General features: G+C 33.6%; 1 protein-coding gene across 1 annotated transcript in view; it reads left to right on the forward strand.

The window, feature by feature from the left end:
* The window catches only part of LOC140055578 (midasin-like), a 56,755-nt gene that overhangs the window by 23,915 nt on the left and 5,916 nt on the right, over positions 1-26,924 (forward strand). Inside the window, exons 47-83 of the mRNA XM_072100914.1 lie at positions 151-604; positions 720-861; positions 966-1,087; positions 1,388-1,521; positions 2,431-2,594; positions 9,297-9,628; positions 9,853-10,248; positions 10,625-10,682; positions 11,163-11,418; positions 12,050-12,261; positions 14,139-14,601; positions 14,726-14,917; positions 15,294-15,614; positions 16,016-16,203; positions 16,485-16,743; positions 17,531-17,807; positions 17,901-18,139; positions 18,500-18,595; positions 18,858-18,952; positions 19,083-19,363; positions 19,530-19,639; positions 19,779-19,883; positions 21,196-21,306; positions 21,460-21,672; positions 21,875-21,971; positions 22,211-22,313; positions 22,469-22,574; positions 22,713-22,828; positions 23,023-23,311; positions 23,507-23,598; positions 23,724-23,917; positions 24,751-24,909; positions 25,186-25,364; positions 25,498-25,659; positions 25,834-26,107; positions 26,464-26,688; positions 26,786-26,895. Of these exons, the coding sequence (XP_071957015.1) occupies positions 151-604; positions 720-861; positions 966-1,087; positions 1,388-1,521; positions 2,431-2,594; positions 9,297-9,628; positions 9,853-10,248; positions 10,625-10,682; positions 11,163-11,418; positions 12,050-12,261; positions 14,139-14,601; positions 14,726-14,917; positions 15,294-15,614; positions 16,016-16,203; positions 16,485-16,743; positions 17,531-17,807; positions 17,901-18,139; positions 18,500-18,595; positions 18,858-18,952; positions 19,083-19,363; positions 19,530-19,639; positions 19,779-19,883; positions 21,196-21,306; positions 21,460-21,672; positions 21,875-21,971; positions 22,211-22,313; positions 22,469-22,574; positions 22,713-22,828; positions 23,023-23,311; positions 23,507-23,598; positions 23,724-23,917; positions 24,751-24,909; positions 25,186-25,364; positions 25,498-25,659; positions 25,834-26,107; positions 26,464-26,688; positions 26,786-26,895 (7,326 nt within the window). The remainder of the gene's footprint in view (positions 1-150; positions 605-719; positions 862-965; positions 1,088-1,387; positions 1,522-2,430; positions 2,595-9,296; positions 9,629-9,852; positions 10,249-10,624; positions 10,683-11,162; positions 11,419-12,049; positions 12,262-14,138; positions 14,602-14,725; positions 14,918-15,293; positions 15,615-16,015; positions 16,204-16,484; positions 16,744-17,530; positions 17,808-17,900; positions 18,140-18,499; positions 18,596-18,857; positions 18,953-19,082; positions 19,364-19,529; positions 19,640-19,778; positions 19,884-21,195; positions 21,307-21,459; positions 21,673-21,874; positions 21,972-22,210; positions 22,314-22,468; positions 22,575-22,712; positions 22,829-23,022; positions 23,312-23,506; positions 23,599-23,723; positions 23,918-24,750; positions 24,910-25,185; positions 25,365-25,497; positions 25,660-25,833; positions 26,108-26,463; positions 26,689-26,785; positions 26,896-26,924) is intronic.

Consider the following 26,924-nt stretch of genomic DNA (forward strand, 5'->3'; position numbering starts at 1 on the left):
TTTACCAATAATTTTTTAAAAAATGAAGAAGACAATGAATATGACAAACCTATTTATGTTTCTTTAAATACCTCTCTAAATACATTGATTGTTTGATATAGTAGTAGAATAAATGAAAAATTTTGTCATATTTATTATTTCTTCCTACAGAACTCGCTTTCCATTCTTGAACTCTGTTTTAAAGAGTTGAGTCTGCTCATGGACGACACAGCCAGTGCAACCACCATCCAGCCACTTCTTAGTGTTCAAGAACTTAGTCTGAACTCAAGGCTTGGTATGATCAACATGCAATCTATGGCTCTTAGAACCATAATAAACCAATTGTCAAACAATGGAGAGCACTCAGAAGAATGGCACCTCTTGCATCCAGCCATTCTAGTATTCTTGGAGCAGATAACTATTAATGATTGGCAACTGCGGAGCGATTGGCTGACATCTTTTTGGAATGCACATGAAGTGCTGTCGGATAGAGCTGTAATGGACTCACCAGATGTCGTACAATGTATGCCAGCAATGGCATCAGAATGTCTCCAGAGGTTGCTTAGGAGTCCACTTGTGGAGAAGCAAAGACAACAGATGATAAAACTACAACAATTCTACACAGGTAAAGATGAACAATTTTTCAAAATATTTATTTTCAAATTTATTTAAAAAAAATAGAAATTAATAGTTTTCCATACATTAAACAAAAATTTAATTAAATTTTTTTTAATTTTTAGATATGGCAGATTTAGCACTAGACTTGAACTGGCTTCCACATCAATTACAAATGCTAAAGACAAAGATAAAACAAGATGAGACTGAATCCATGCAGGTGACCACAAGGGATTCTGAAGAGATAGACCTTACAATTTTTAATAGGTAATGCATAGCTTTCTACTTGTACTAAATCATGTGCTTTTATAAGAGTTTCCAGTTTTTAGAGAGTAATATCAGAAAATAATGTTAAGCTTTTTATTACATAGGTTCAATGTATTGATGTTAAGAAGTCTAAAGCATTATGTTGAAGAAGACAGCTTTGATGGTGTCCACAATCGAACACAAGCAGCACGTACCCCTCTACAGTTCTCGTATGCTTTACACAAAGGTAGGTTTGTATATTAAAAATTTTAACTTCCAATAAGCAAATGAAAAATATGTAATGCTCTATCAGCGTTGGCCTAGCTTTGCGCCAAGTACAAATCAAATATGCATTGTGGCTGGTATGAGACTGGCGACTTTATAGGTGTTGTTGAATATTGGCACCATAGCTTTACATTCTTTTATATACCAGTCGTGTATTTCCTCATTGAGGAATATCTGATATTGTAAACATCATGATGAAGCATTTCTTGTACATATGGAGCAAATAAAGAATAAAAATGTTGTTTTTTTTTTTCTATTTCAGGCTTTCTGTCTGTGGATAACTTGCCACATCCATCCTTTGCACATCTTTATCCTTTACTTCAGGCCTGGGATGCCTATGTAGAGGCAAGGCTTATGGACACCACACATGCTCTTACAGAAGACCAGTTAGATGAGGTGGGTAGTTTTAGAAAGAGTCCCATCATGCATCACACTGCTAGATCGGGCAAATCTGGTTTTTTTTTATTAAAGACCCCTTCCCTGCAATTTTGGACGTTTTTTGGAAAATAATACATATATATCACTTTAAAAACATTAAACCATGTCATTCCTTGTCTTAAATGTACGTTTTATGGTAAATTATGATAAAAAGTGAGAAACAATGCACTACCTAAGTACCTCGCGGCGATCGACCTCTCGTGGACGGTCTTAGGCCTAGCCTAGCTAGGCTTGGTTTTGTAGGCCTAGCTGGTAAACATCGGTAACGTGCGAACATCGTACGCTAGCTATATACCTAGCCTGACGTTGTATAGTTGCTGCATTAATTGTCTTTCTATTTTTGCCAGACTCCGTTGATACAAATTGGGGAAAACCCGGTATTTTCGCTGAAAAGTTAGGAGTCTTCCATTTGTTTTGGCCTCACGATCGATCGAAAAGTGGGCGAATTACAGGTGAAAAACAAAAATATCAATCCGCGCGCAATGCATTTTGGGATTTATAGCGGGCTGCTATAATTATTAAAATCGACTTATTTTTCACATTTTTAACCGTTTAAAGACGAAAAAAGTTATCGCAATAGGACCATATAGTATTATTTTTACATTAAATATAGTTTGTGATCTTAAATTACATCTAAAAAACGTAGGGAATGGGGCTTTAACCTCTTAATTTAGGCATATTTGTAAAAAAAATTAGAACTGAATAGTGAAACTGTGAAATGCATTTTTGTGTTTTGATAAATAGGTTCTCCAGCTCAAGATGGACCTGTATAAAAATAGTACATTCTGAAAAAATTGCGAATAAAGGATTTTTTACATTTTGGGGATAAATAAAATTAATAATTTAATTATTTTTCTTTTGTGTTAGGTTCTTGTTGCTGAGGAATGGAGAAATCGATTTTGGCAATGCAGTAACCAGATTTTAACAACCAATGACTCAAGTTGTTTAGAGAAGTTATCATTACATTGGAGTTGGATGTTAAGGAAAACATTCAGGACTGTACCATTCACGTTGCAGGGGTCTAATCCAAGGTATGTTTAGTTATATTTTTAAAACTTATGTGTGCATTAGTTTATAGTTTTAGTGATTAGTTTTTGGAAATTAAATTTCATCTTCCTAGGCTTACAAAATGCTATGTAGGCTATTGGAATACAGATAACTGCTAGTTGTTTAAATGTAGTGTAAATATGATGCTCTCTAACCGAGAAATAAGTTTTAAACTTCTTGAGATGTGCATAGTCTTAGACTCTACATATGCCATTATTCCCAATATGGACACCTCTTGAAAGGAAAATGGAGTAGTTGGTTACCAGTTTTCAATTGTGATGGATGTAGGAGGACCAAAATGTTGCATTTTCACAAGTGGAATGTTTATTTTAAGGCCCTCTTGTTTACTTAAATTATAAAGATTCTTCAAGCAAAGCTTATGAGAGCTCTTCATTTATAGGCTCACCAAAATGTTTCTCAAGTTGAAAGCTTATTTCAAGGCCCTCTTGCTTGTTTACCTGGAAGGACTATAAAGATTCTTCAAGTCCCCTCATTTTTAGCTTTACCAACATTTTTTTTAATGGATTATACAGTTATTTATTTAAGTTTATACTAATAATTGAAATAACAACAAAAATTGGTAGAAAGATCCAATCATTGAATGTATGACAAATGATTGTCTGAAAAGTTATGTTGTAAAAACATTAGGGCAGAATTTGATACCTTGTGTAACAGAATTGATAATACGACAAAAAGTTCTTCTGGGAGATCCTAACGAAGGTTAGCAGCGTCTAAGTACTGTTTGTTTTACAACCACTTTAATGTTTGGAATGTTTATGACTACAACCAACAACTGCCACCTTGATTTTCCTCTTTCTACACTATAAAACTTTATATGCCAAACAAATGTGATGTGACATGTTGATGTCATAGCACTACCATATTTAAGCATAACACTACCATATTTGGGCACTTTTTTGTCACAAAGTTTGATAGTGTAGAGAGAGCTTTATAACTTGAATCAAACATTACAGAATGTTTGATTGTTGCAACTTAACCCTGATTAAATGCTTTGTAATTAAGGGATGTATTGTGTTGCTATTTCTCTATTGTTCTTTGTTAATAGTGCATGATGTAAGGGCATTTTACACTTGTTAATGAATACACATTCTATGGTTTATTCAGGGTCATTTTACCTCCTTTGTTAAGTAAATGCAAATATTTATAATCTTTTTTAAACATTGGAAACTTGGAATCCAAATATACCCTGTTATCCAAACAAAAAATAGTAACTTGTTGTATGGTGTGTAATAGTATTTTTAACACTTTGTTTCGTTTTGTAGAACTTTTTTATACTTTTTCACTTTCTAAAAAAAACTGAATATAGAATGAAAACAGGACCAACTCGGCGGAAACACACACATACAAAAAAAGCAGATTCTGCAATAAACAATTCAAGTAGCATTTGAGTACTGTAAATTGTTCTTAGTAATTTAAACATATCTTACTTCTTAAAGATATATTGCTCCCCTGAACAATTAAAACAAAAAAAAGAAAAACAAATGTATCCTATTAATATTTCGAAATCAAACTATAAAATCTGACCATGACACTTTCAATTTGTTCAAACCTGAATTCTTTCAAACCTCACCCAAAATAATGTTTATCTTTTACCTTGAATTTATCTTTTTTTTATGCACCTGATGATTGAGGAGATATTTGTTTATCTGACTACAGTTTGTTGTGTTATAAATTTAAGTTTTAAGTAGCATCTTTATTTGAATATTCCTTTATTTATTGCACACTTTTCATAAATGACCTGGTTTATGAATGTTCCATAATATATTAATAATCCAAAGGCAAATTTCTGGGAAAAAATGACAATGTTGTAGGGATATCAGTGGCTAGATCTCAATGGTGATACTAATAAGAAGAAAAATGACAATGTTGTAGGGATATCAGTGGCTAGATCTCAATGGTGATACTAATAAGAAGAAAAATGACAATGTTGTAGGGATATCAGTGACTAGATCTCAATGGTGATACTAATAAGAAGAAAAATGACAATGTTGTAGGGATATCAGTGGCTAGATCTCAATGGTGATACTAATAAGAAGAAAAATGACAATGTTGTAGGGATATCAGTGGCTAGATCTCAATGGTGATACTAATAAGAAGAAAAATGACAATGTTGTAGGGATATCAGTGGCTAGATCTCAATGGTGATACTAATAAGAAGAAAAATGACAATGTTGTAGGGATATCAGTGGCTAGATCTCAATGGTGATACTAATAAGAAGAAAAATGACAATGTTGTAGGGATATCAGTGACTAGATCTCAATGGCGATACTAATAAGAAGAAAAATGACAATGTTGTAGGGATATCAGTGGCTAGATCTCAATGGTGATACTAATAAGAAGAAAAATGACAATGTTGTAGGGATATCAGTGGCTAGATCTCAATGGTGATACTAATAAGAAGAAAAATGACAATGTTGTAGGGATATCAGTGGCTAGATCTCAATGGTGATACTAATAAGAAGAAAAAAAACAAGCTATATAAAACATATTTTCGTGTACTTTCTCTGTAAAGTACGTTTTTTTTTTTTTTCTAATAATTTTGCCTTTTACATTTATTTTATTTATTTATTTTATTTCTTCAAAACCAACAGCAACGAAAGTTGCCACTTAAAGGTATCAAACAGAAAACAGATACAATAAATACTCTACATGAAGCAAACTTAAATGAATAAGTCAATAGAAAAAAAAAGCCTATTGAGCACGATTATTTAAAAACAAATGTCAATATATTATAGTTTGGCACAGAAAGTATTTTTCAAGAAAAAACAAAAATAGCCAGAAAGTGCTAAGCTATAGTAAAACATTGTTAATGTATAGGCCTGTATTTTTGTGTAATTTTACTGTAAATTATGTTTTGTCTAATAATAATTTATTGAACATACACTTTTGTAACAGTGGTACATTTCAACGTGCGTTCTACAAAGAATGTTTACTAAAAACCAATGTCTAATAATTTTGCTTTTTCCACATTCAGAGATAAAGACAGAATAATTAAATCCCAAAACAGGAAGTGTAAAATGTGTGTAAATAAACAAAAGCTGAGTTTTCAAATCTGTAACAATTGTTTATTTGTTATGTAATAACAATAATTCCCTTTTAAGTTGTTAATTCCAAATAAGTTATTATGAACAGTGAATTGTTGCTTTCCTGTTGTGTTGATTAAAAAAACCAATAATTTAAGTATGTATTGAAATAATTTTAATTGTGGATCTCGGGAATTAAAACACCACTTTATTCTAGACAATATTTACTGAGGATGAAACGGGAGAAATGTTAGATTTTTATTGTAAAAAATATTTAGTTTAAGGAAAGTGTTTTACTATGGTAAGCAGAAACAATTTCAATTTGAAGTAAAACACATTGATTTCTAGATACTGATGAACTGTGTTTGTGTTGAAGATGAGGGCTAGTAAAATATACAGCTATGGCTATGTTCAGACGCATGGCGTTAGACCATAGTGTACGATTATTGTTACGGAAGTGCGTCATTCAGGTTGTTTCTAGTTCTGATTGGATACAACGTTGAATTACAGTAGTGTCGTACGCTAAAACGGTATTATCAACCGTTTTCCACTACAACGCTACAACCGTTGTACGACGCGTTGTACGCTAATCCCCAACTGTTCAGACACGCATTCTTTTAGCGTCGTACGCTGAAAGAAACGGTCAACGCCATGGGTCTGAACAGGGCCTAACTAACCCGATGGGTTAACTAAACAATGAGTACTAGGCTGAAATATATAGGTAACTATCCCAGTGGGCTAGTAAACATTTAGCACTAGGCCAGGTACTACAATTAATTGTCCACATATAAAACATAGCGGGCTAGTAAAATACATATCAAATGATGCGAGTGGGCTAAAAACATGACAAAACCTAAAACAATTCCCACATTTCAATAAGGATTTGCTGACAATTTGTTATTTTAAAAAGATATTGACTGAATTCCAAGCAGATTTCAGGCCACACCTTGTAATAATAATAATTTATTATCAGTGGCACAATTCAAGTATGAAGAAATACTATTTACTGTATATACATGTTATTTATTTATTATTCAACATTTTTTGTTTTGTTTTTGACGTTATCAAATTTTTATTTTCTTTTAAGTTCTGTTATTTGTTAATTTTGTAGTTTAAGTTAGTTAAGATAAAAGGTACCAAGCTTGATTAGCTTCGGCTATATCTTGGCTACCTTTTGTATTAAATTGTTTTTTGTTTGATACAATAAAGAAGATTATGTATCTTACATCACAAAGGTCACAAAAATAAGGCTTGTTTTGTAGATACAGTTTTGAAAATGTGTTTTCCATTACAAAACAATATTAATTTAGAGTACGAATATAAATAGACAGGTATACAATTTAATACATGCTAAAAGAGTAGTATTTGAGCTTCACTGACAATAGTAAACAGTGTGATTATAAACCTATTCAAGTACCACAGCAAATACTACGCCATATATAGTATTCATTCAATTGTTGATGGTGTAATTAATTTTTTTCTTTAAATAGAATTTAGTGTTGATATTTTGTGTTTAATGCAATAATGTGTTGCCATGGGAAATGTAATCAAATTTCATTTAAACACATGCATAAACATTAATTTAACTTTTAAAACATTTATTTATTCTTTAAAACATTTATTAATTTATTTTGTCAAAATCTTTAATAACGTTATACAAGAAAAATTACAAGAGAAAAAATTATAAGAGAAAATGAATATAATGGAAGAACAATTGGTGTATCTCATTATAACTTTGTTTTGTTTTGTTTTATTTTGACTTAATTTGTGCTACTTAGTTTTGTTATTTTTGTATTTTATAAGTAATGATGGAGTAAGAGCAGTTTTCTGTTTGGGCTCATGCCTATTACTTGCTCCTGGCAAGATGAATTGTAAAATGTACTTTATGAACTTTTGCCGAATAAATATTATTATTATTATTATTATTATTATTAACAAGAGATGCTAGTTAGACATTATAGTGTACCAACCCTATTTTATTTAGAAAATACAAGAACATGATTACATGCAATAGAAATGGGAGTTAAAATTGTATAAAACTTAATTTTAACATACAAACATATTAAGTTAAAATATTGAAAAATACATATACATGATATTTGTGCCTAAGAATAAATGTATTATAAATCTTGGTTCTTGTGTATATAAAAAAGCTTTTTCTTTTCTATTTCCAATTATGGGTTGAGAAAGGTCAAATATTCTTTGTTAGCTTGTTGATAGTCTTTAAGATAAGGTAATAAAAAGTTATATGCATACTATATTATTTGCATACTCTTCACATATCAACATTTCAAGCGATTAATAATTTGATGTCAAATGGAGGTCGCTTTTATTAAAAACTGACTATTGTAGAATATTGTTCTTATGATAAATTAAAATAAAAGTGCGATAAATTTGGACATTTGTACAAAAAAATAACCCAAATTTTATGCAAGAGCTACATTTTATTAACAGTATGCTTGAAAAGTGAATATGATCTGAAAATAAGATATTTAAAAAATATTATAATAATAAATATCAACTATTTTATTTATTATTTATTTCTCATTTTAGAAAGCTATAGAGAGAGAAATTTTAGAGAGGATATTTGTTTAGAATTAAATATGTTAAAAACATAAGGCTTCATTGTTAATAGAAATTAACTATTTATTCCAGGCCATATGTAAGCTGATCTGAATTTAATTAAGCTAATTGTTAATGCAACCATATCACATTCCAAGAAAGAAGTATGTATGTTCTTTATTAACTATTATGTAACCAAGGCTAGGCTTGCTCATTTGCATATGAATGGTGCAATCTGATTGGCCAGTGTAAGCTTACAATATCAGTCAACTTGAGCACAAGGGAGGCATTCAGTTGGTTGGTTTCATGTGAAGAGGTTCTAGTGTTGCAGATTAGGTATTTGCATTGGAATGTAGGCTAGGCCATGGCTGATAAGATAAGGCTTAGCACAGTACTACAGGGATTGTCACTTCAAAGGGCAACAGGTATTCCTAGGCCTGCAGTTGAATTTAATTGTGTTTGCTTGCTTCTTATATTGTACACTTTCTGCTAGTGTTGGGCCTTGCTTGTTTAGTATAACTATAGCTAACTACTGTACCTTTTCAACTTTATTGAAGGCTTAGACATTTTGTATTTTTAACTTTCTTTAACTTGTTTTTTTGTAGCTTACTACAGTTCAGTAGATTGGGTGTGTGATTGGGTGTGGTATTGTGTTGTGGTGTATATTTATTTATATATTTATAATACCTTATTCCTTTAATTCAATCACTTATATTTCCAACCTGTTCACAAGTAGTTTAAAACTAAGCAACAGGTATTTTTTCAAGCTAGACTGAAATCCTAGGACATTGCTCTTGTTTGCCTCGGGCTGTTATTCTTGGGTCAGGTCACAGCCTTGGTAATTACTGTTGAATGCTTAGCTTTTGAATAGCTAAAGAATGTAGTGATTTATAGCTACTTAAAACTACTTTAATTTCATGCCACTTTACTTTATAAGTTTTCCTTGGCTTGTATTTTTTTTCACTAGGTTCCCTCGTGTTACATTGGATAAATTTTGAACTGCAATAAAAGATATTTTATATAACTATGAAATGATCAATTTATTTATTTATTCATCAATTTAATTTACTCTTTCTTAGGTTACCCAAGGAATTTGAAGTTATCGCAAGTCGTATCCACCAACAAATCGGTCGTGAAGATGAAAGTTCTCGCAACTTCGTCGGCATATGGCACTCATTCGGACATGTTGTTCCGTATAGTTCTACTCGAGTTGCTGAATCGGCGCAGCGTCTTGGTGTACTCGTAAAGTGTATGGACCTACAGCATTTGTCGAGGAATCTGCACACCAGTTCAGGGAGGAAGGCATTCGATGCATGCGTGGCGTTTCTCATACAAGATCATGGCAGTACATTCAGCAAAGTGGTTGAATTGTTACAGAAAGTTGAGCAATTGAATCACAGCCAGATAAATGGTAAATAATAAACAATAACCAATATATCTTTATTAATATCTTGCGTTTAGGAAATCATAAAAAGCTATCGTTCTCCTTAAAGCACAACACAAAAATGTGGGTAAAGGAATTAACTTGTTTATAAAGTTCATTTAAATTTCCCAAAGTTGTTTAACTCAACAAATTTTTATGACCCAATAAAGAAAGCTTCCATTTAACATTTCGATTTCAAACTTATTTTGCAGATGATGATATTCTTGATGAACTCGACCAATTAGAAGCGCACCTGGTAAACTTTTCTTTGTATGAAAGACCACCAGAAGCTATGGCAGTGGATATCCCTATGGAAGTGAAAAGACCAGATATTACCGACATGCATGGTAGGATGGAAGCAATTGTGGAGCTGTTGCCAATTACTCAGCATCTTGTGAATATAGCTGAGCAGTATTTGCTGTGTGGTGTATTTGATGAGGTTATCACAGGTGTACCTGCTAAGTTAGTGTCTTTGATTTATGACTTTGGCCTTAAGATGCCTCTTGAGGGTTCCCTGTTACAGTTTCCTTGCCCTTGTTTTTCCCATTTACATACATATTGGTATGTGATTTACCTTTTTAAGCTGGGTCTACACTATCAAACTTTATGCGACAAAAAAAATGTGTTGATGTCGTATCACTACCATATTTGGGCACATTATACTTTTTGATAGTGTAGAAAGGGCTTAAAAATCATCTGGTATCGCCCTCAACACTAACTGTTCTCTGAATTATCCTGTTATTTAGCATTAACTATTCTTAAGATCATGCAATTGAAGAATTTTCGGAGTCTTTAACGCCATGGAAGCCATGCTCAACAAGTCCTGTCTATTGAGTTGCAGGTCATGATGGGTGCCAGTACTGAAATTTCTACCAAGTATTGCACTTTTCATGGCCTGTGACTTATAGGCCTCTCTTCTACCTACTAAATCTACTGCCACTGCTGCTAGTTCTGGAGGTCATGTCTTTTGCCAATACTAATTAGATAAGTATTGCACTGGACCTGGCCTTCAGAATTGTGGCTGCAATCAACCAATGCTACAGTTATTCCGAGTGGTTTAAAGAATTAGGGCTGCAATCAACCAATGCTACAGTAATGCTGAGAGGTTTAAAGAATTAGAGCTACAATCAACCAATGCTACAGTTATGCCGACTGGTTTAAAGAATTAGGGTTACAATCAACTGTTGCTAAGTACAGTTATGCTGAGTGGTCTTAAGAATTGAATTGCAGAGGGTGGAATACAGTGAACTGGCTAAGCAGTTCTTTAGGTCTTGAGGGGTGCAAATCTGCTGGTATTATAGCTCAGAATTGCACTTCTCCCGGCCTAGAGAATCCAGTCGTTGCATCAAATTCCACGGTAGCAGATTATTCATATGGAGTCATAGAAAAAAATCTATTGATAAAATAAAAACCTTGATCAATTCTTGAATCTGAACATGGTCATTGCTTGAAGTGCGCAATTTCTAACCATATTTATAACCACTTTATACCCTAAATATAATTTATTGTACTGTATATTTAGGTATGATGGTGAACTCGAATGTCTACTAGACTACAATACTGAACCCGGCCTCGCCACACCAACCCAGCAAATGCTACTACAATACATGTGCACAACAGACCGAGATTACAATCTACTTGCTCCAAGAATCTCGCAAGCCTACATGCACTTTACCCAGAATGCAATCTGGCAGGCATCTACCACCCAAGTTAATATGTGGTTGTCATGGAGATTAGGGGAACATGAGGATGAAATGGCAGAGGAATTGTGGTTTAAAGTAAATATGGGGATTTTGTTAAAAATCCAATAAATTATAATTTACTTATTTTTTGACTGCAGAAGAGGCAGAATGAGGGTTTTAAAATAATCCCCTTTTTAGTTTTGCCGACGGCTTTCATTGACTGCATAACTAGAATAAATATTTTGTTAAATTGATCCAATTTATACAACACTAGAAAAACTAAAACGAGAGCTACCCTTAATACTACAGTACCGTAAATCTTCAAATAATAACCCACTACTCTAATAGTAACCTCCCTTCTAACAATAACCCCCTTCTAACAATAACCCATAGGGGTTACTATTCGAGTCACAAAATTATTGACAAAATGATTGGTTGTTTTTGATGCACTAATATTTTGAAATAAGGAGATAATGCATGTTGATCTCGGGAGTGGGAGAAGATTAAGTGTTTTTGAGTTCAACCAAATTTGTTTATTCGTACAGTTTTATTATTTTGCTATGAGTTGCTGACCGAAAATGTTGGGTGTGTTACTATTTTCAGGTGCCTAATTTAAGATTAGTAATAGTAACCCACTACTCTAATAGTACCACTTCTGATAGTAATTTCACCCAAAATTCACAAAAATACTTACAATGCAAATTAATCTCAAAATAATGAATTTTAGGGGAGAAGCCTTTTACATTCACCAATCCTGTCTAGCTGCTTATTTAAATTACTTGGACCTGAAAAATTTACCAGTGCTGCCAACATGGCCGACAAATCAATTGGGACTGTATCTCTGTGGAAGTATCAAGAAAAGACTCAACAACTGACGACCATAAAGAGTCTGCTATGGGAGTGCTCTGGGATGATGTCTTCTGGTGAGAGACAGCAGAGGTAACATACTTATTGTGGCTTACAAATTATTGAAATGAAGCTCCACTTTCTCTGTTTAAAGATGTATTGTTCAAATCAACCAAAAACCCATTGACGTCCAGTCAATTTTACTTATTTTTTTGCTTTAAATAGGTGAATAATTTGTTTTCGATCCAGTTTTTATTCAAAGCGAATACAGTAACTGTGTGACATTAAAGCCCCCTTCCCTACGTTTTTAAGATCTAATTTAAGATCACAAACTATATTTAATTTAAAAATAATACTATATGGTCCTATTGCGATAACTTTTTTCGTCTTTAAACGGTTAAAAATGTGAAATGGAAGACTCTTAACTTTTCAGCGAAATTACCGGGTTTTCCCCAATTTGTATCAACTGGTCTGGCAAAAATAGAAAGACAATTAATGCAGCAACTATACAACGTCAGGCTAGGTATATAGCTAGCGTATGATGTTCGTACGTTACCAATGTTTACCAGCTAGGCCTACAAAACTAAGCCTAGCTAGGCTAGGCCTAAGACCGTTGCGAGCTACTTAGGTAGTGCATAGTTTCTCACTTTTTATCATAATTTACCATAAAACGTACATTTAAGAAAAGGAATGACATGGTTTAATGTTTTTAAAGTGATATATATGTATTTTTTTCCAAAAAACGTCCAAAATTGCAGGGAAGGGGTCTTTAAAAATGGCATATTCAACAAAAATATCTTTAATTAAAAGTGATTACATAAAAAAAACCTAGGAAAAATGAAAAATTTGCTGGAAAAAAAACCCCGTTTTCCAATACTTAACATTGTCGGTGAATCCGTTTTGCTCGTTGGTTAACACGTGTAATTTCTTCCTATATTGTCGAAATCGCGAATCAATGGAATGGTTTTACAATAATAGTAAATATGACCTTGAAACTAAAAGTTAATAAAACAAACAATTTTACCAACTTTTTAATTACTGTATGTATACACAGTATATGCTGTATAATAAAAGAAGTGTGAATTCTAAACTTAGCTTTTGTCTTTTACTGTCATCAAGACGCAACAACAGAAAATGAAAAAAGATATGACAACAATGCTCCATAGTAAATATTGATTGCTTACAAAACCTACAGGAGTAACTAATATTGAATAAAAACTATAATATTCATCTGAACTTCAGAAACAATAAATTAGTAATTATTTTATTATAAACAATAAGTTAGTTGTGTGTGATTAATTAGTTACTTAATTACCCACTGAATGTTATATAATGGTTTATTTTTATCAAGAAAACTAATCAAACCAGAAATAATGGTATACTTGTATTCTGTAATTTATATTTTGTTGTTTATATTGTTTGTTAATTTTTCCTGATGAGGTTGTTAATAATAGGCTATTTTTAAACAATGGTGGTGGTATAACATTTTGAAGCTTCCTTTACATACATTGGACGAATAGACTGTTGTGACCCCTGACCCATACTATATTGGTTAAGCATGTAGCATCAATTTTATTTATTTTTATTTATTGAACCATGTTTCATGAGGGTTGCCCATCCAGCAAAGCTAATCGTTGGGGCCTTCGACAATAAAATACAAACAGCACAAAAATATGTTATCTTAAAAAACTAATATAGAAATTAATAAAATTCAATAACTCAAATATTAAAATATAGAATTCAATATATACACAAAGGTTCAACAATGTATGTACAATTTCAAAATACAAGCAAAATTCAAAAAGAGACACAGGTTGGAAAACTAATTAAATTTAGGACATATATCTCCATAGTTAAGATATTGTTGAAGTAAAGTAGGATTAAAAGGACAGATGGCCAATAATTTCATTTTATTACCTTTGCTGTTTATCTGCCACAAAATATGTGTACATATTGCCATTTACTTTCAGTTCTGTTGCTCTACGATCATTCTCTCTCCACCTCTGTCACCTTCTCATTGCTCTGAGATCATTTGTGAAGGAGGAAGCAGTCGCAAAGTACCACCAACTCTTGGATGACGTCGCTGCGATTCCGTCGACGCCAGATGATGAAAGATCATTCAAAGGATCTTTTGAAGATATTTTTAATACTGCAGAAGGAAGTCCAATGGTAAAACTTTACAGAAAAATTGATGGTAAACTTCCGGAAAGGTGTCTTTCATTGATGTCAAAATGTTTGGACATTTTGTTGGAAATGTCTTCTGGAGTGGAGCCTCCAATGAAAGAGCGTGTAGCTGAATGTTTGGTGAAGGCATGGCAACGTGGTTCTGGTTTTCTACATCTTGGAACATTGCAAACCAATCTTCTGTCGCCTTGTGGGCCAGTTGACCCTGCTGAGAAGCACACTGTGAAGCTAAATCATTTTAAAAAGGAGGTACTGTATATGAGTCATGTTCATTTTGAAAATACAAATTAAAATTGGTAGCATTTAAAACAACTGAACATTAGGAGTACCCAAATATATATTTTAAAACAATATTTGGATTTGTTTTATCTAGGCCTTAGATATTGAAAGAGAATTATATGTGAGAGGGCTGCAGGAGCAGTTAGCCACTGGTAAAACACTAGATGAGAGCAGTATAGACAGGCAGCATCCTAGGCTACGATTTCTCTACAAACGGTTAAACACTCTGCAACAGTTGATAGAGAAACTAGCTCAACACACAGCAGCAAGGCCTGAAAGGTCACAGGTTAGGTCACAGACCACTTTCCTTTTTAATTTGCTGAATTAAATCATAGTTGGATAATTAAAATGCTAAATCAAATTGTATTTAAATTAAACTGTTATTTCCAGGAAGCCTCAAGAAAAAAACTATAATTAATAATATTATATAATAATAGTTTTCCCAGAATACAGAAGACAACCTGGTTATTTTGTGAACTGCACTATTTTTCGGTATATGTTGAGTGTAAACATAAAAATGGTCTTTTCTTGTAAAGAACTTTTAAACAATAGCAGCATGTAATTTGTCATCAAAGTGTCTTAATAATATCCTGGACCTTAGTTTGAGTAAAATATGTAATTTAAATACAGTATGACGTTAATTATAATGTTCTTTTTTTCAGTTTAATGATCTAATACAAGAGATAAACCATTACAAGTCCAGTATTGGTTCAGAGCAGACTATAGAGGGCTTGCATTCTGATCTTTGTACAGCTTTCCACAACAATTCAACCAACATTCATTCTTTGTTAAGACGAGGCAGAGCCTGGCTTCACTCACAGCATCAGTTTATTGCCAAGTTAGAAGACTCCTACCCCCTTTACAGAGACCTAATTCAACCGTTTTTAGCAGGTGTGGTGCATTTGGTATACGGGATGCAACTGATGGTTGAGACGGTGGAACGGCTGTACAGAAGACTATCACTAACAATGAATAATTATCTGGTAAATGAATTTGACCTCTGTTTGACTTCCTTTTTTTTTTTTCATTTCATTTATTTCAATATCATTATCGCAGCCTTAGCTGAATTACAAAGATATTTACATTTTCTCAATATTAAAATTTGTATAAAAGTATAAAACCAATGATAATTATATATAAAAAAGGAGGCAATTTACACAAGACGTCATTGTCAAAAAGCACAGCCCTAAGATGAGCCTGTCATGTGATATCAATTATTTTACGAGATTCTTGCACTTCTCTAGTCACATCTATGGAAATCTAGGGAGATCACATGATCTAAAGATTGATCAAGACATTTTTATGTTCAAAGATCTGCTTGTAGCATCACTTGCAATTTAGGAAATTGTCATATGCATTAATAAAATGATATATTATTTATTAGGACACCAACTGTTTGGAAACCTTACTGCAAAACCTAGCTTGTTTTCCTATGCCTACCAATATCTATCTAACCAGTTGTAGCAGGGCCGAATTCCTGTGTAAAGAAGCAACGATGCAGACATTACTGAGCCTAACCAGAGAAAGTAATGCAAAACACCTGATTGATACTCAGAGTGGCTATAAGAACAGGTATATTGTATGATGAGTCATTACCATCATGGATTGGGTAGTATGTAGTCCAAAGCCTAAATAACATCCAGATTATTTCAACCTAAAAGATAAATCAAAAGATAATAGATGTTTTAGTTTGTCATTTTTTATTCTGCCTAATTTAAATATTTACAACTACCATTATAAGTTCTTTTTCATAACCTTTCCTTACGTGCACTTAAATCTGTACTGTGGAACCAATGTCAATTGGGTATATATTATACATAACTGTACAAGTTAAATCATTATTTATTCTATAGGTTATTGAAGATTATTCTGCTGCATCTTAAGAACCATACGCTTTCATCTGGTTATTTGTCGCCCTCTGTTATGGAGCTTCTTTCAGCCATTTTATCAAGGTTTGTCAATTCCTGGCAAGAAGCTGAGGAAGCAGCTAAGAAAGAAGCAGAAGATGAAGCCAGTTTGTTCCGGTTCAAACCCAGAGTTCATTGTGAAGACATCACAGACGAAGAGCAGGAAGAATTGGAGATAAGACAGTCGTTTCCATTGTTTGATCAGGTTAGAATCTTTCTTATTTCGGCACACTTCCAACAGTGAACACCAATAACACAAGAAGTAACAAACTTCAGCTTAGATATAGTAGCAGTGCTTTTGGCATTAACATTTGGAGAAAGTTAAACATTATGTTAAAAGGCCAATACTGGTGTATTACATGCTTGACAGGATGGGGAAAAAGCACATGCTTGGTCATAGCTACAACTATAATGGTAGTCACAACTAGAACTATACTGTAATAGTACAGTAGCCTGAGGAAGAACCATTATGGTACACTGAGGTAGAACCATAATGGTAGTCTGAGGTAGAACCATAATGGTACCCTGAGGTAGAGCCATTATGGTACCCTGAGGTAGAACCATAATGGTAGCCTGAGGTAGAACCATAATGGTACCCTGAGGTAGAACCATAATGGTACCCTGAGGTAGAACCATAATGGTACCCTGAGGTAGAACCATAATGGTACCCTGAGGTAGAACCATAATGGTACCCTGAGGTAGAGCCATAATGGTATACTGACGTAGAACCATAATGGTAGCCTGAGGTAGAACCATAATGGTAGCCTGAGGTAGACCCATAATGGTAGCTTGAGATAAAACCATAATGGTAGCCTGAGATAAAACCATAATGGTACCCTGAGGTAGAACTATTATGGTAGCCTGAGGTAGAGCCATTATGGTAGCCTGAGGTATTTCCATTATGGTAGCCTGAGGTAGATCCATAATGGTAGCCTGAGGTAGATCCATAATGGTAATGCAATGGCAGTCTTTATTTGTTTTTACATTCACAGGATTTCGCAGATCTTACAGAACAACCAACACTAGAATCTAAACCAAAGACCACAGACATTAAAGACCCCAAATCAACAAATGACAACAGCAGCAACCTGACACAATCTGAGATGTATCAATTAACACAGATCCATCAAAGTTTGTTCTGCAAATCAACTGACACTCATTGGCTAAAGGCATCGTGCAGCGTAATCAATGGGTCAGACTATTTGGAAGTGTTTCGTCATAGTTACCAACTCTCTACTTGTCTGTTTGATGGCCAGATTGATCTACTAGGTAGGCTAAGTTTAGCGGTCATTTTGAAGGTTTTGTGCTTGTTGCCATCTTGATTGATGCGATTTCATTTAGTTGTTACATATATATTTATAGATCCAACTATAGATGCAAAACTCTTTGGGTCTCACCTATTTCAAAATGGACTAGTCCTAGCAGAAATCAACTCAGAAGCACCAGTTGAGAAGATGACAAAGACTGGTACAAAACCATTTGATATATACCATGATGCTTATGTGTCCGAAGTCGTCCAGTGTAGACCAATCCTGGACAAGTTAACAGTGCGTATCAAAGAGCTGTTGGATGAATGGCCGGATCATCCCATTCTTAAACAGGTATTTTCTAAGAGCTAGTATCAACTAAATGTGTTACTTATTATGATACCAAAATCCATTTTAAGTATGTTTTTACAAATATATACTACATTTACTTGCATATCACTTACATAAATATTCCCAATGTTATAATAATAATAATATCGTGGATTTATATAGTGCCTAATGTTGTGAAACATCTAAGCGCTAAACATTATTACCCCAGTCATTTTTTGGGATCAAACACGTATGGAAACATACTCCCATAATGCAGCTAGTAATCAGCGCAAAGTTTTGTCTTGATCAAATCGGGTTCCCATTTATACACCTGAAATTTAGTTAAATGAAGATACTTTAATCAAAATTAAATATTTCTTGTAGTTGATATTGGTTATAAGACGAATTCTGTCATTTCCTGTAACGTCACCGTTAATGAAATTTGCATCTGGACTGGAACTTTTATTAGAAAAAGCTCAGGTAAGAATGGAAAGATTGTACCAGGAACTTTTGTTTGACTTATATAAATAATATTAACTATAAAACAAATACAATCAACTCTCCCAATACCAGACTCTCTACAACTGAAATCTCTCCCAATACAAGACTTTACTTGAGTCCAAAAGGTCACAAATTCTTTCTTTCCATTAAAAATACATTCTTTTACCAGACTTTCCAGAAACCAGGTAAGGAACCATATAGATTTGTTTTGAAGTTTTCAGATTTTTCATTTTTATTTTAGGAATGGGAAAGAAATGCAAGTAAATCTGTATCGTTACAAGATCACCTGGAGAGCATCACACACATGATCATACAATGGCGAAAACTAGAATTAAAGTATGGGCACAAATGATAGTATTATATTGAAAGTTTTGGGGTAGCAACAGTGTGTTTTTCTTCCTTACTGATATAACCTTTCTCTCAATGTTTTTGCTTATTTTAATCATTTTACCATTCTTAAATATAGGTCGTGGGAGTCCTGTCTAGAAACTGTAACTTACACCGCATCAGAGATGTCTTCCAAGTGGTGGTTCCATCTTTACCAACTCATTCAGTCATTCTTGTCACTTGACTTGGATGACCTTTCAACTGATCAGGATGTTCCAAAGCCTTCTGGGATACAAGATGTTGTAAGAACTCTTCAGCAGTTCATGGAAGGAGCAACAATTGGAGATTTTGAGTCTAGGTTGAACATGTTGCTGGCGTTTCATTGTCAAGTTGTTCATCATTCCAATACGGATAAAAGAGGTTAGTAATATATTGATAATTAATTACCTAATATCATTGACAAGGAACAAATTTAAGTTTACAATATTGTACTTGGTATACTTCGGTTATGTATGTTGTCATGATCCGATGAGGAATTAATATGAATTGGGCACACTTTTCTTTATTTGATTTGTTTCAATTTCAGTTGAAATGATAAATGCCCTTTGGAATGTCTACAAGTTCTATCAGCAGTTCTTAGTAGCTGTACAAACTGAAGTAGAGAAACAAAAGAAATCAATTGAGAAGGAATTAAAGGTAAAGTATATGAATTTGGAAAGTAAAATTAATTGTACATATTCGACTTGGAGAAATATATATTATTTATTTAATTAGACTGTAAACAAACCCACCTCTTACATCTGAGTGAGCAAAATGTGTGTTATTTTTTTCTCAGGATTTTGTAAAGATTGCAAAATGGAATGACATCAACTTCTGGGCAATGAAGGAGGCTGTAGCCAAAACACACAAAACATTGCACAAATTTAGCAAAAAATTCCAGGTGAATATGCAAATGAATTAATCTTTTGTTGAGGATTGAATTGATCAGTTAGCTCAGTCGCCTGAGCGTCGTGTTGACAACACGTATGTCGTGGGTTCGATTCCCACGCTGGTCGGTGAAATAGAGTTAAAGGCATGCGACCACTGTGTTTGGGGTTCACAGAATTATACGTCCCCCTTTCCACTACACATCATGAGGCGACAACATCAATGCATCTGGTGAGGTGCTGGAAACGACCCCAAAAGGCTGTGGCAGGGCCTTAGTGCTGAGGCAGGGAGAGCACATTTAACATCTTTGGGCCCTACATTGTTTGCATTATATATAAATGACCTACCAAAGTATGTGTCTAGTCATATAAAGCTATTTGCTGATGATACAAAGATCTACTCAATAGTTAACAGAAATGATGGACAATTATTACAAGAATCTTTAAACAATGCACTGCAGTGGAGTAAAGAATGGATGTTAGCTTTTAATAAAAGCAAATGTAGGGTGATGCACTTCGGACATTCAAATGTTCATTTTAAATACCTAATAAATGAAGTTGAACTGGAAACAGTTGAGAAAATAAAGGACCTAGGAGTACTAATTACTAATGACTGTAAACCAAGCCAACACTGCGCCAAAGTATCTCAGCGGGCCATGAACTGTTTAAGAAGCATCAGAAGGACTTTCGTATATATGGATAAGGATTGTTTTAACGTCATCTACAAGCATTATGTACGCCCTCATCTCGAATTTTGTGTTCAAGTATGGAATCCGTATCTTCAAAAGGACATAAATGTAATTGAAAGAGTACAACGTTGTGCGACTAAATTAGTTCCATGTATCCGTTCATATTCATATGAAGATCGACTAAAGCTTCTTGGCCTAACAACCTTGTACGACAGAAGAATTCGAGGTGACCTGATTGAAGCATATAAAATTGTTAAAGATTTCGAGGGTGTAGCCAAGGATGACTTTTTCCAAATGAGAAGTAACATTAGCCGAATTACTCGAGGACATCACCTGAGATTTTTCAAGCCTATTTTCCATAAAGGATTGCACTGTAGAAGACATACCTTCTCGCAACGAGTAATAAACCATTGGAACAGTTTATCAGCTGACGTTGTTAATTCTGAGACCACTAACACCTTCAAGAATCGCATCGACACAATGTAGTTGATATGGGGTTAAAAAGGCATTCGCCTAAACTTTCCCATTATAACTAAACTAAACTAAACTGAGATACATTTTTTTGCATTATTTTAAATTGCATATAGTTAGCTTTCTCTTATGTTTAAAGATTTAATTTGTTGACCTTGTTTTACAGACGTCCCTAAACAGTCTTGCTAGATCAGCATTTTCTGATGAAAATATTCCAAAAGAAATGGAGACAACTATGACAACCAAAGCAAATTACATCTCACCCGAAAATCTGAAGGTACTTTGAATTAAAGAATATTGACCAATAGCAGGGCATGGTTTTAACTATTAACCAATCAGTGTGAATTAATTTAACTGTACTATAATATACTAAAATAAAACTGTATTTACTTCTGAATTTAACACATTAATTTTGATTCTCTTTCACCAGGTATACTTCAATCTGCCGTATCAAGATCATTTACATACAGGTGACCAGCCTAGTTTACAGAGTAGGCTCCCGTTCCTATTTACACGCATGAGTAAGCTGTGTAAACGCATCTTCCGTGAGTCTCCATACAAACGCCTGACAGCATCATTGGAAGAGTTCACCACTTCTGTTGTAACCACAATACATGATCTCCAGGCCCTAGATGTTACCAAGGTTAGTTTTTAGCCATTACAGTTTTATGGGTGAGAGGTCCGACATTAACATTCTTCTTATTGAGAACGCTGTCAACAAAATAGTAATATGAATTCTCTAATTGTATTGGATTCAAGATGAACCTTTTATGTGGACGTGATCTCGCATATATTTTATTTTGGTCCGGTATATTAAAATGCTGTTATTCACTTCTTATTTTTAGCATGAAGATAAAGAAAAACAAAAGTCTGAAGCTAAGCACATCAACTTAAGGAAGAGAAAGGCTTTAGCCACTCTTTTTAAGGAGTTTACCAGAGCAGGTAATTATTTATTTATTCATTGTCTGCTATTGTCAAGATTTCGGTTTCGTTTTCATGGCAAAATGAATGTTAGAAATATTAGATAAATTTCTAGACTTTAGTAATAAACCTGAAGATGTTCTTATTGGCTTTTCTTACGCTGTTATTAAGGTTTTGTGCTAGGGAGTTTGATTAGGCTTCTTTTCTAAATGTATATACCAAGACTTCTAAAACAATTTAACTTTATTCTATTTTAAAAGGCTTGTCCTACCGTAAAGGTCTGACCCTTTGTGAGAAGCTCAAGACAGATGCTACCATGGAAACATCTGCAATTGACCTGGCTGTTGCCCTCAAAGAAGACAAGTAAAAATTGAAATTTATTAATTGAATTATATTGTTTATTCTTAAATGTTCTGTTACAATGTTTATTAATTTATTAATTTGTGTGCTCCAATGCTTGTGCCATCTATAATGAGTGAGTTACTCTGCCTGTACTTGAATATGTTTTCATTTTGTAGTGAATCGGATTGCACTGTTAGCCTGTGGCAAGGATGCGACTATTACTTCTACAGATGCATTGCAAGAAAGGCAACTTTATTCACTGCGATGGACACGCCGTCAAAAGTAAGACCAACATCAATCTAGGTTTAATTTTAATAAGTTTAACTCTCTACATAAACAGAGCAGAATGGGTATTAGTATCATTTTCTTAAACATTGTTTTTGACTCTTGCATAAAATAAATTTAAATTAAATTTTATAGGAGCTTGGCATAGGTAACATTGATAGGTGTCGTGGTTTCTCGGAGCACATATTCTCAATTGTCACAAAACAACGTCAACAGATAGCGGAAGTGACTGCAGACTTTGATCATATTAGGCAAGTTATGCTCCGAATCACTCTGTTATTATTTGTGTAGTTGATATTTTTTTTTTCTTAGAGCTTGGAACTTCTGTTTTACTTTATCATATTGATTTATTTTTATCTCCATTGTGAAGTCCAGCCACTGATACCCACAGCATACCCATAGTAATTATATATAATAATTTGCCTTTGTATTCAATTATATTCAGGTATTTATGTCAGCAACTGCAAAGGATTGGTACTCCAACTGATTCTGGTTTTAATCCAAGTCTACCAGACCAGACAGTTGCATCACATCGTATATTTTCCCTCCAAAATCTACTCTGCCAAGCTGATGAAACCTTCATCCAGATTGAAATGTTACTTGACTGCTGCCCTCTTATGAATGCTGTTGATGTAGAATCTGTCCGCATTCCATTCCCACGTAACAAACTGTCAGCAATGAGTAGAGCAAGGAAAGGCGATTACACCTGGGCAAGGATTATGAGTTCTATAAAGGTAAATATGAACAGAAAATAACAAACCAAACAAAAAAAAAGTCTTGGCAAACCTTTATTTTCAATAATGTCCGTTAGATACAAACAACCAATATTTAAAAGGAAGGAAGAAAAAGTTGTTTTCATAAGTATTAACAAAACACCAATATTTCTCTTGTCATAATCTTTTGACCTTTGACCAATAAATTGTTTTCAGGAAATGAGGGAACGTGTTGATTCAATGAAGAAGGTGATCAATCCAATTTCTAAGACGTTGCACCAAGAAGATGGACACCATATTATAACGTGGTAAGTATGTTGTCTGTATAATACAAACAACTAGTGTAGTGCATTACAACGTTAAATATATTAATAATAATTAAACCATTTGTCAGTGACTTCTCAATGACTGTCGATTCTTTTTTGATACTTAGGCATGATGTCCAAATATTACAAAGCACAGTCATTATGCTGAAGGCCCTATCACCTGAGTTGTCTGATGTACTAGCTGCTTTCACCCTTCCTGACACCCAAGAAGAGTCCCCTCTGATGTTTTCCTTATCCTGCCTAAAGAATGCTATTGATAACATTGAGGAAGTATTGGAAACAGAGGACATGAACAAATCAAGTGAATATTACATATTATATTATTGATTATTATTGATCTTATTAATATACTGTGGTTTATTGATATGTGGTTCCTTGACAACTGAAGAAGTCAAGCTGACAGCTGACAGACAAAACTGTCTTGCAAACCTAAGTTTACACGTGACTATGTGGCGTAGGTTTTTTTTTATATGATACTCGCCCTGTAAGCGAGAGGTTGCAGGTTCGAATCCCGCCAGAGACATTTTTTCATACAACTAAAAAATACGGAACTTTCGCCAATGAGCTATGCTCGACGCGATTATGAGATCATGTTCCGAATATGAGCACTGTTTCTATAATTTACAGTATGATTTATATATATATATATATACAAATTTGTTATATTTATAATAATGTACACTGATTTGTTACTGAGCTATGGAGAATTTTTTTTTTTCCGAAATAAAAGATGAATGAATGAATTACTGGTTTACTATCAAGGAACTACATATCAATATACTATCGAAACCAGAAGAAATGTTTTCACTATTGTGGTTTTGTAATATCTTTTGGTAGTCTAATCGATTGTATTTAAAGGGAAATCAGAGTTTAAAGCTAATATTAAGAAAGCTTGAGCATCCAGTAAGCAGACATCCTTGAAACAGGCGTTTGGATGAATCTCCGTTTATGAGATGTTTCCACAAATTGAAGTTTAACTGTAATACAATTATTTGTATCCAAATGAATTATAACACCACTCGTTTTTTGGTAGTGGTGAAAGTGGCATTGTTAAATAAGCTATTATTCTTAAGAACATTTGTGATTGTATGGTAATTCTTTTGGTCACGAATGCGATTACACTTTGTACTATAGGTCATAATAATGAAGAGAGTGAGAATATGAATGATGCATTTCAACACTCAGTAGAAGGTCTTCTCAGTCAAGTCCTGCTGACTGTCCAAAATCTCCAGAAGATGTCTACTGCAAATATAAATTCTGAACAAAAACAGGAAGATGAAGAATCAAAAGAAGGTACAATACACAATTTTCCAATATGTATTTTTAGGCCTGTATTAATGAAATTATTGCCCATATTTGTAAAATTTAGTTAAGTATAATTTATGTTAAAGGGGCTGGACTTGATTAGTGTTTACACTATTTTCTAGCTCATTCCTTATGTTTTAAAATGTAATATTATTTATCATTGTAAAACAAAATATTATTTGGAAAATAAGTTGAAGTTGAACTAGTTATTACTGTGGTTCAAAATTAAATTTCTTTTCTGAAGTAAATAATTTAATTTATCAGATTTGAATGAAGAGAATGCACCTGAGCTGGTTGAAAAACATGTGAAACTATTGACCAATGGGCTTGCAGATAGCAAACAGTGTATGGACAGTGAAAACATTAAAAAGGCTTTGAAAACAGTCGTAACAGATTTGGTTCAGATGCATACAAACAACATTGACAGTGAAGTAAATAGAATGGTATTCAATTCAATATTTATATTGGAAAAAGTCCATTTTCACAATAAAATTAATACAAATTACTATTGCTATATTTGTAGTTTAGATAAATTATGATATTACAATTTACGAAATGTTATTGCTCATTTTACAGGATACCAGCAACTGTGTAGCTGTTTTACTAAGACTGGTACCCATAATGCATCAGTATTTGCAACTCGTTAAGTACTACCTGCACCAAATGGTGTCTGCACACCGTACCACCAGTAAGCTGCTTTCCATACTGCTTGGTGTATTTACAGAGTTGGCAACTAAGGTTGGTATTCTTACAGAACATATTTCCCATTGAAAATAAGTCGCCAACTTATTGGGTTATCCTGATATTCGTTTAAACTATTTGTTTTTTACTTGTAGTGGAAATAAAATCAATCAATCTATGGCATTTAATTCTTGAAGAGATTTAGAAAACAAAATAAATTTATCTTTGCAGGGATTTTGCATACCACCTGAGTTTAGTGATGAAATCGGTGAGGGTGGAGCTACAGAGTTTGATGACATAGAAGGAGGGGGCATCGGAGCTGGTGAAGGTGTAAAAGATGTCAGTGACCAAATTGAAAATGAGGACCAAGTCCAAGACACGAAAAAGGCAGGTGATAAGGATGAAGAAGATGATATTCAAAACCAACCCGACTTGGAAGATGAAGAGCATGGCATCGAGATGTCAGAGGATTTTGAAGGAAAATTACATGATGTAGATAAACAAGGTATACATTTTTTTTTTGTCTATGAAAAAAAAAATTCTACTCTTACGTAGGAAGATGGTTTGAACAAGTACGTACGTCTTCAGATCACTTGTTAATACCACTGTGTAACTATCGTTCACACCTCTAGACCACAAGCACGTACGTCTTCAGATCACTTGTTAATACCACTGTGTAACTATCGTTCATACCTCTAGACCACAAGCAAGTACTGCAATGATGTCTTATTGTAATAACTGATATTTAACTGATACATCTGTCTCAAGTTAATTTGTCAACCTTTTTCTAATTGTTAATGGATAAGAGTTGAATTGTATTTATTTTTACTGTAATATTATTTATATAATTATTTTTTACAGAAGTTGATGAGTCTGGTAACGAAAGTGAAGGTGACGACGAGAATAAACTTGATAAGCAGATGGGAGATCTCGGCAATGAAGAGACTGATAAGCTTGATGAACGTATATGGGGTGATGACGAGGATGAGGAAGATGAAGAGAAGGATAAAGAAAAGAAGGATGAGTATGGAGATGGTGCTGGAGAGGAACAGCAATCGGAACTGGTGGCTAAAGATGATAATCAAGGTACTTTATAAAGCCCATGTAAAACTTGATAACATTTCTCTTTGCTTTTTCAAAAGATAATATTTGTACTAGTTACTTTACTGTGATTTATTTCTAGGTGATGATTCAGAAGATAAACAACAAAATAAGGAAACTAAGGAAGAAACTAAGGATGGAGAAGATGAAAAAGAAAACCCAAATCCTAACAATCTAGAACCAATGGATGAGGTAAGCAAAAAAAAAATTAATTGTTAATA

The sequence above is a fragment of the Antedon mediterranea genome, chromosome 7 (genome assembly GCF_964355755.1).
Source record: "Antedon mediterranea chromosome 7, ecAntMedi1.1, whole genome shotgun sequence".
NCBI lineage: Eukaryota > Metazoa > Echinodermata > Crinoidea > Comatulida > Antedonidae > Antedon > Antedon mediterranea.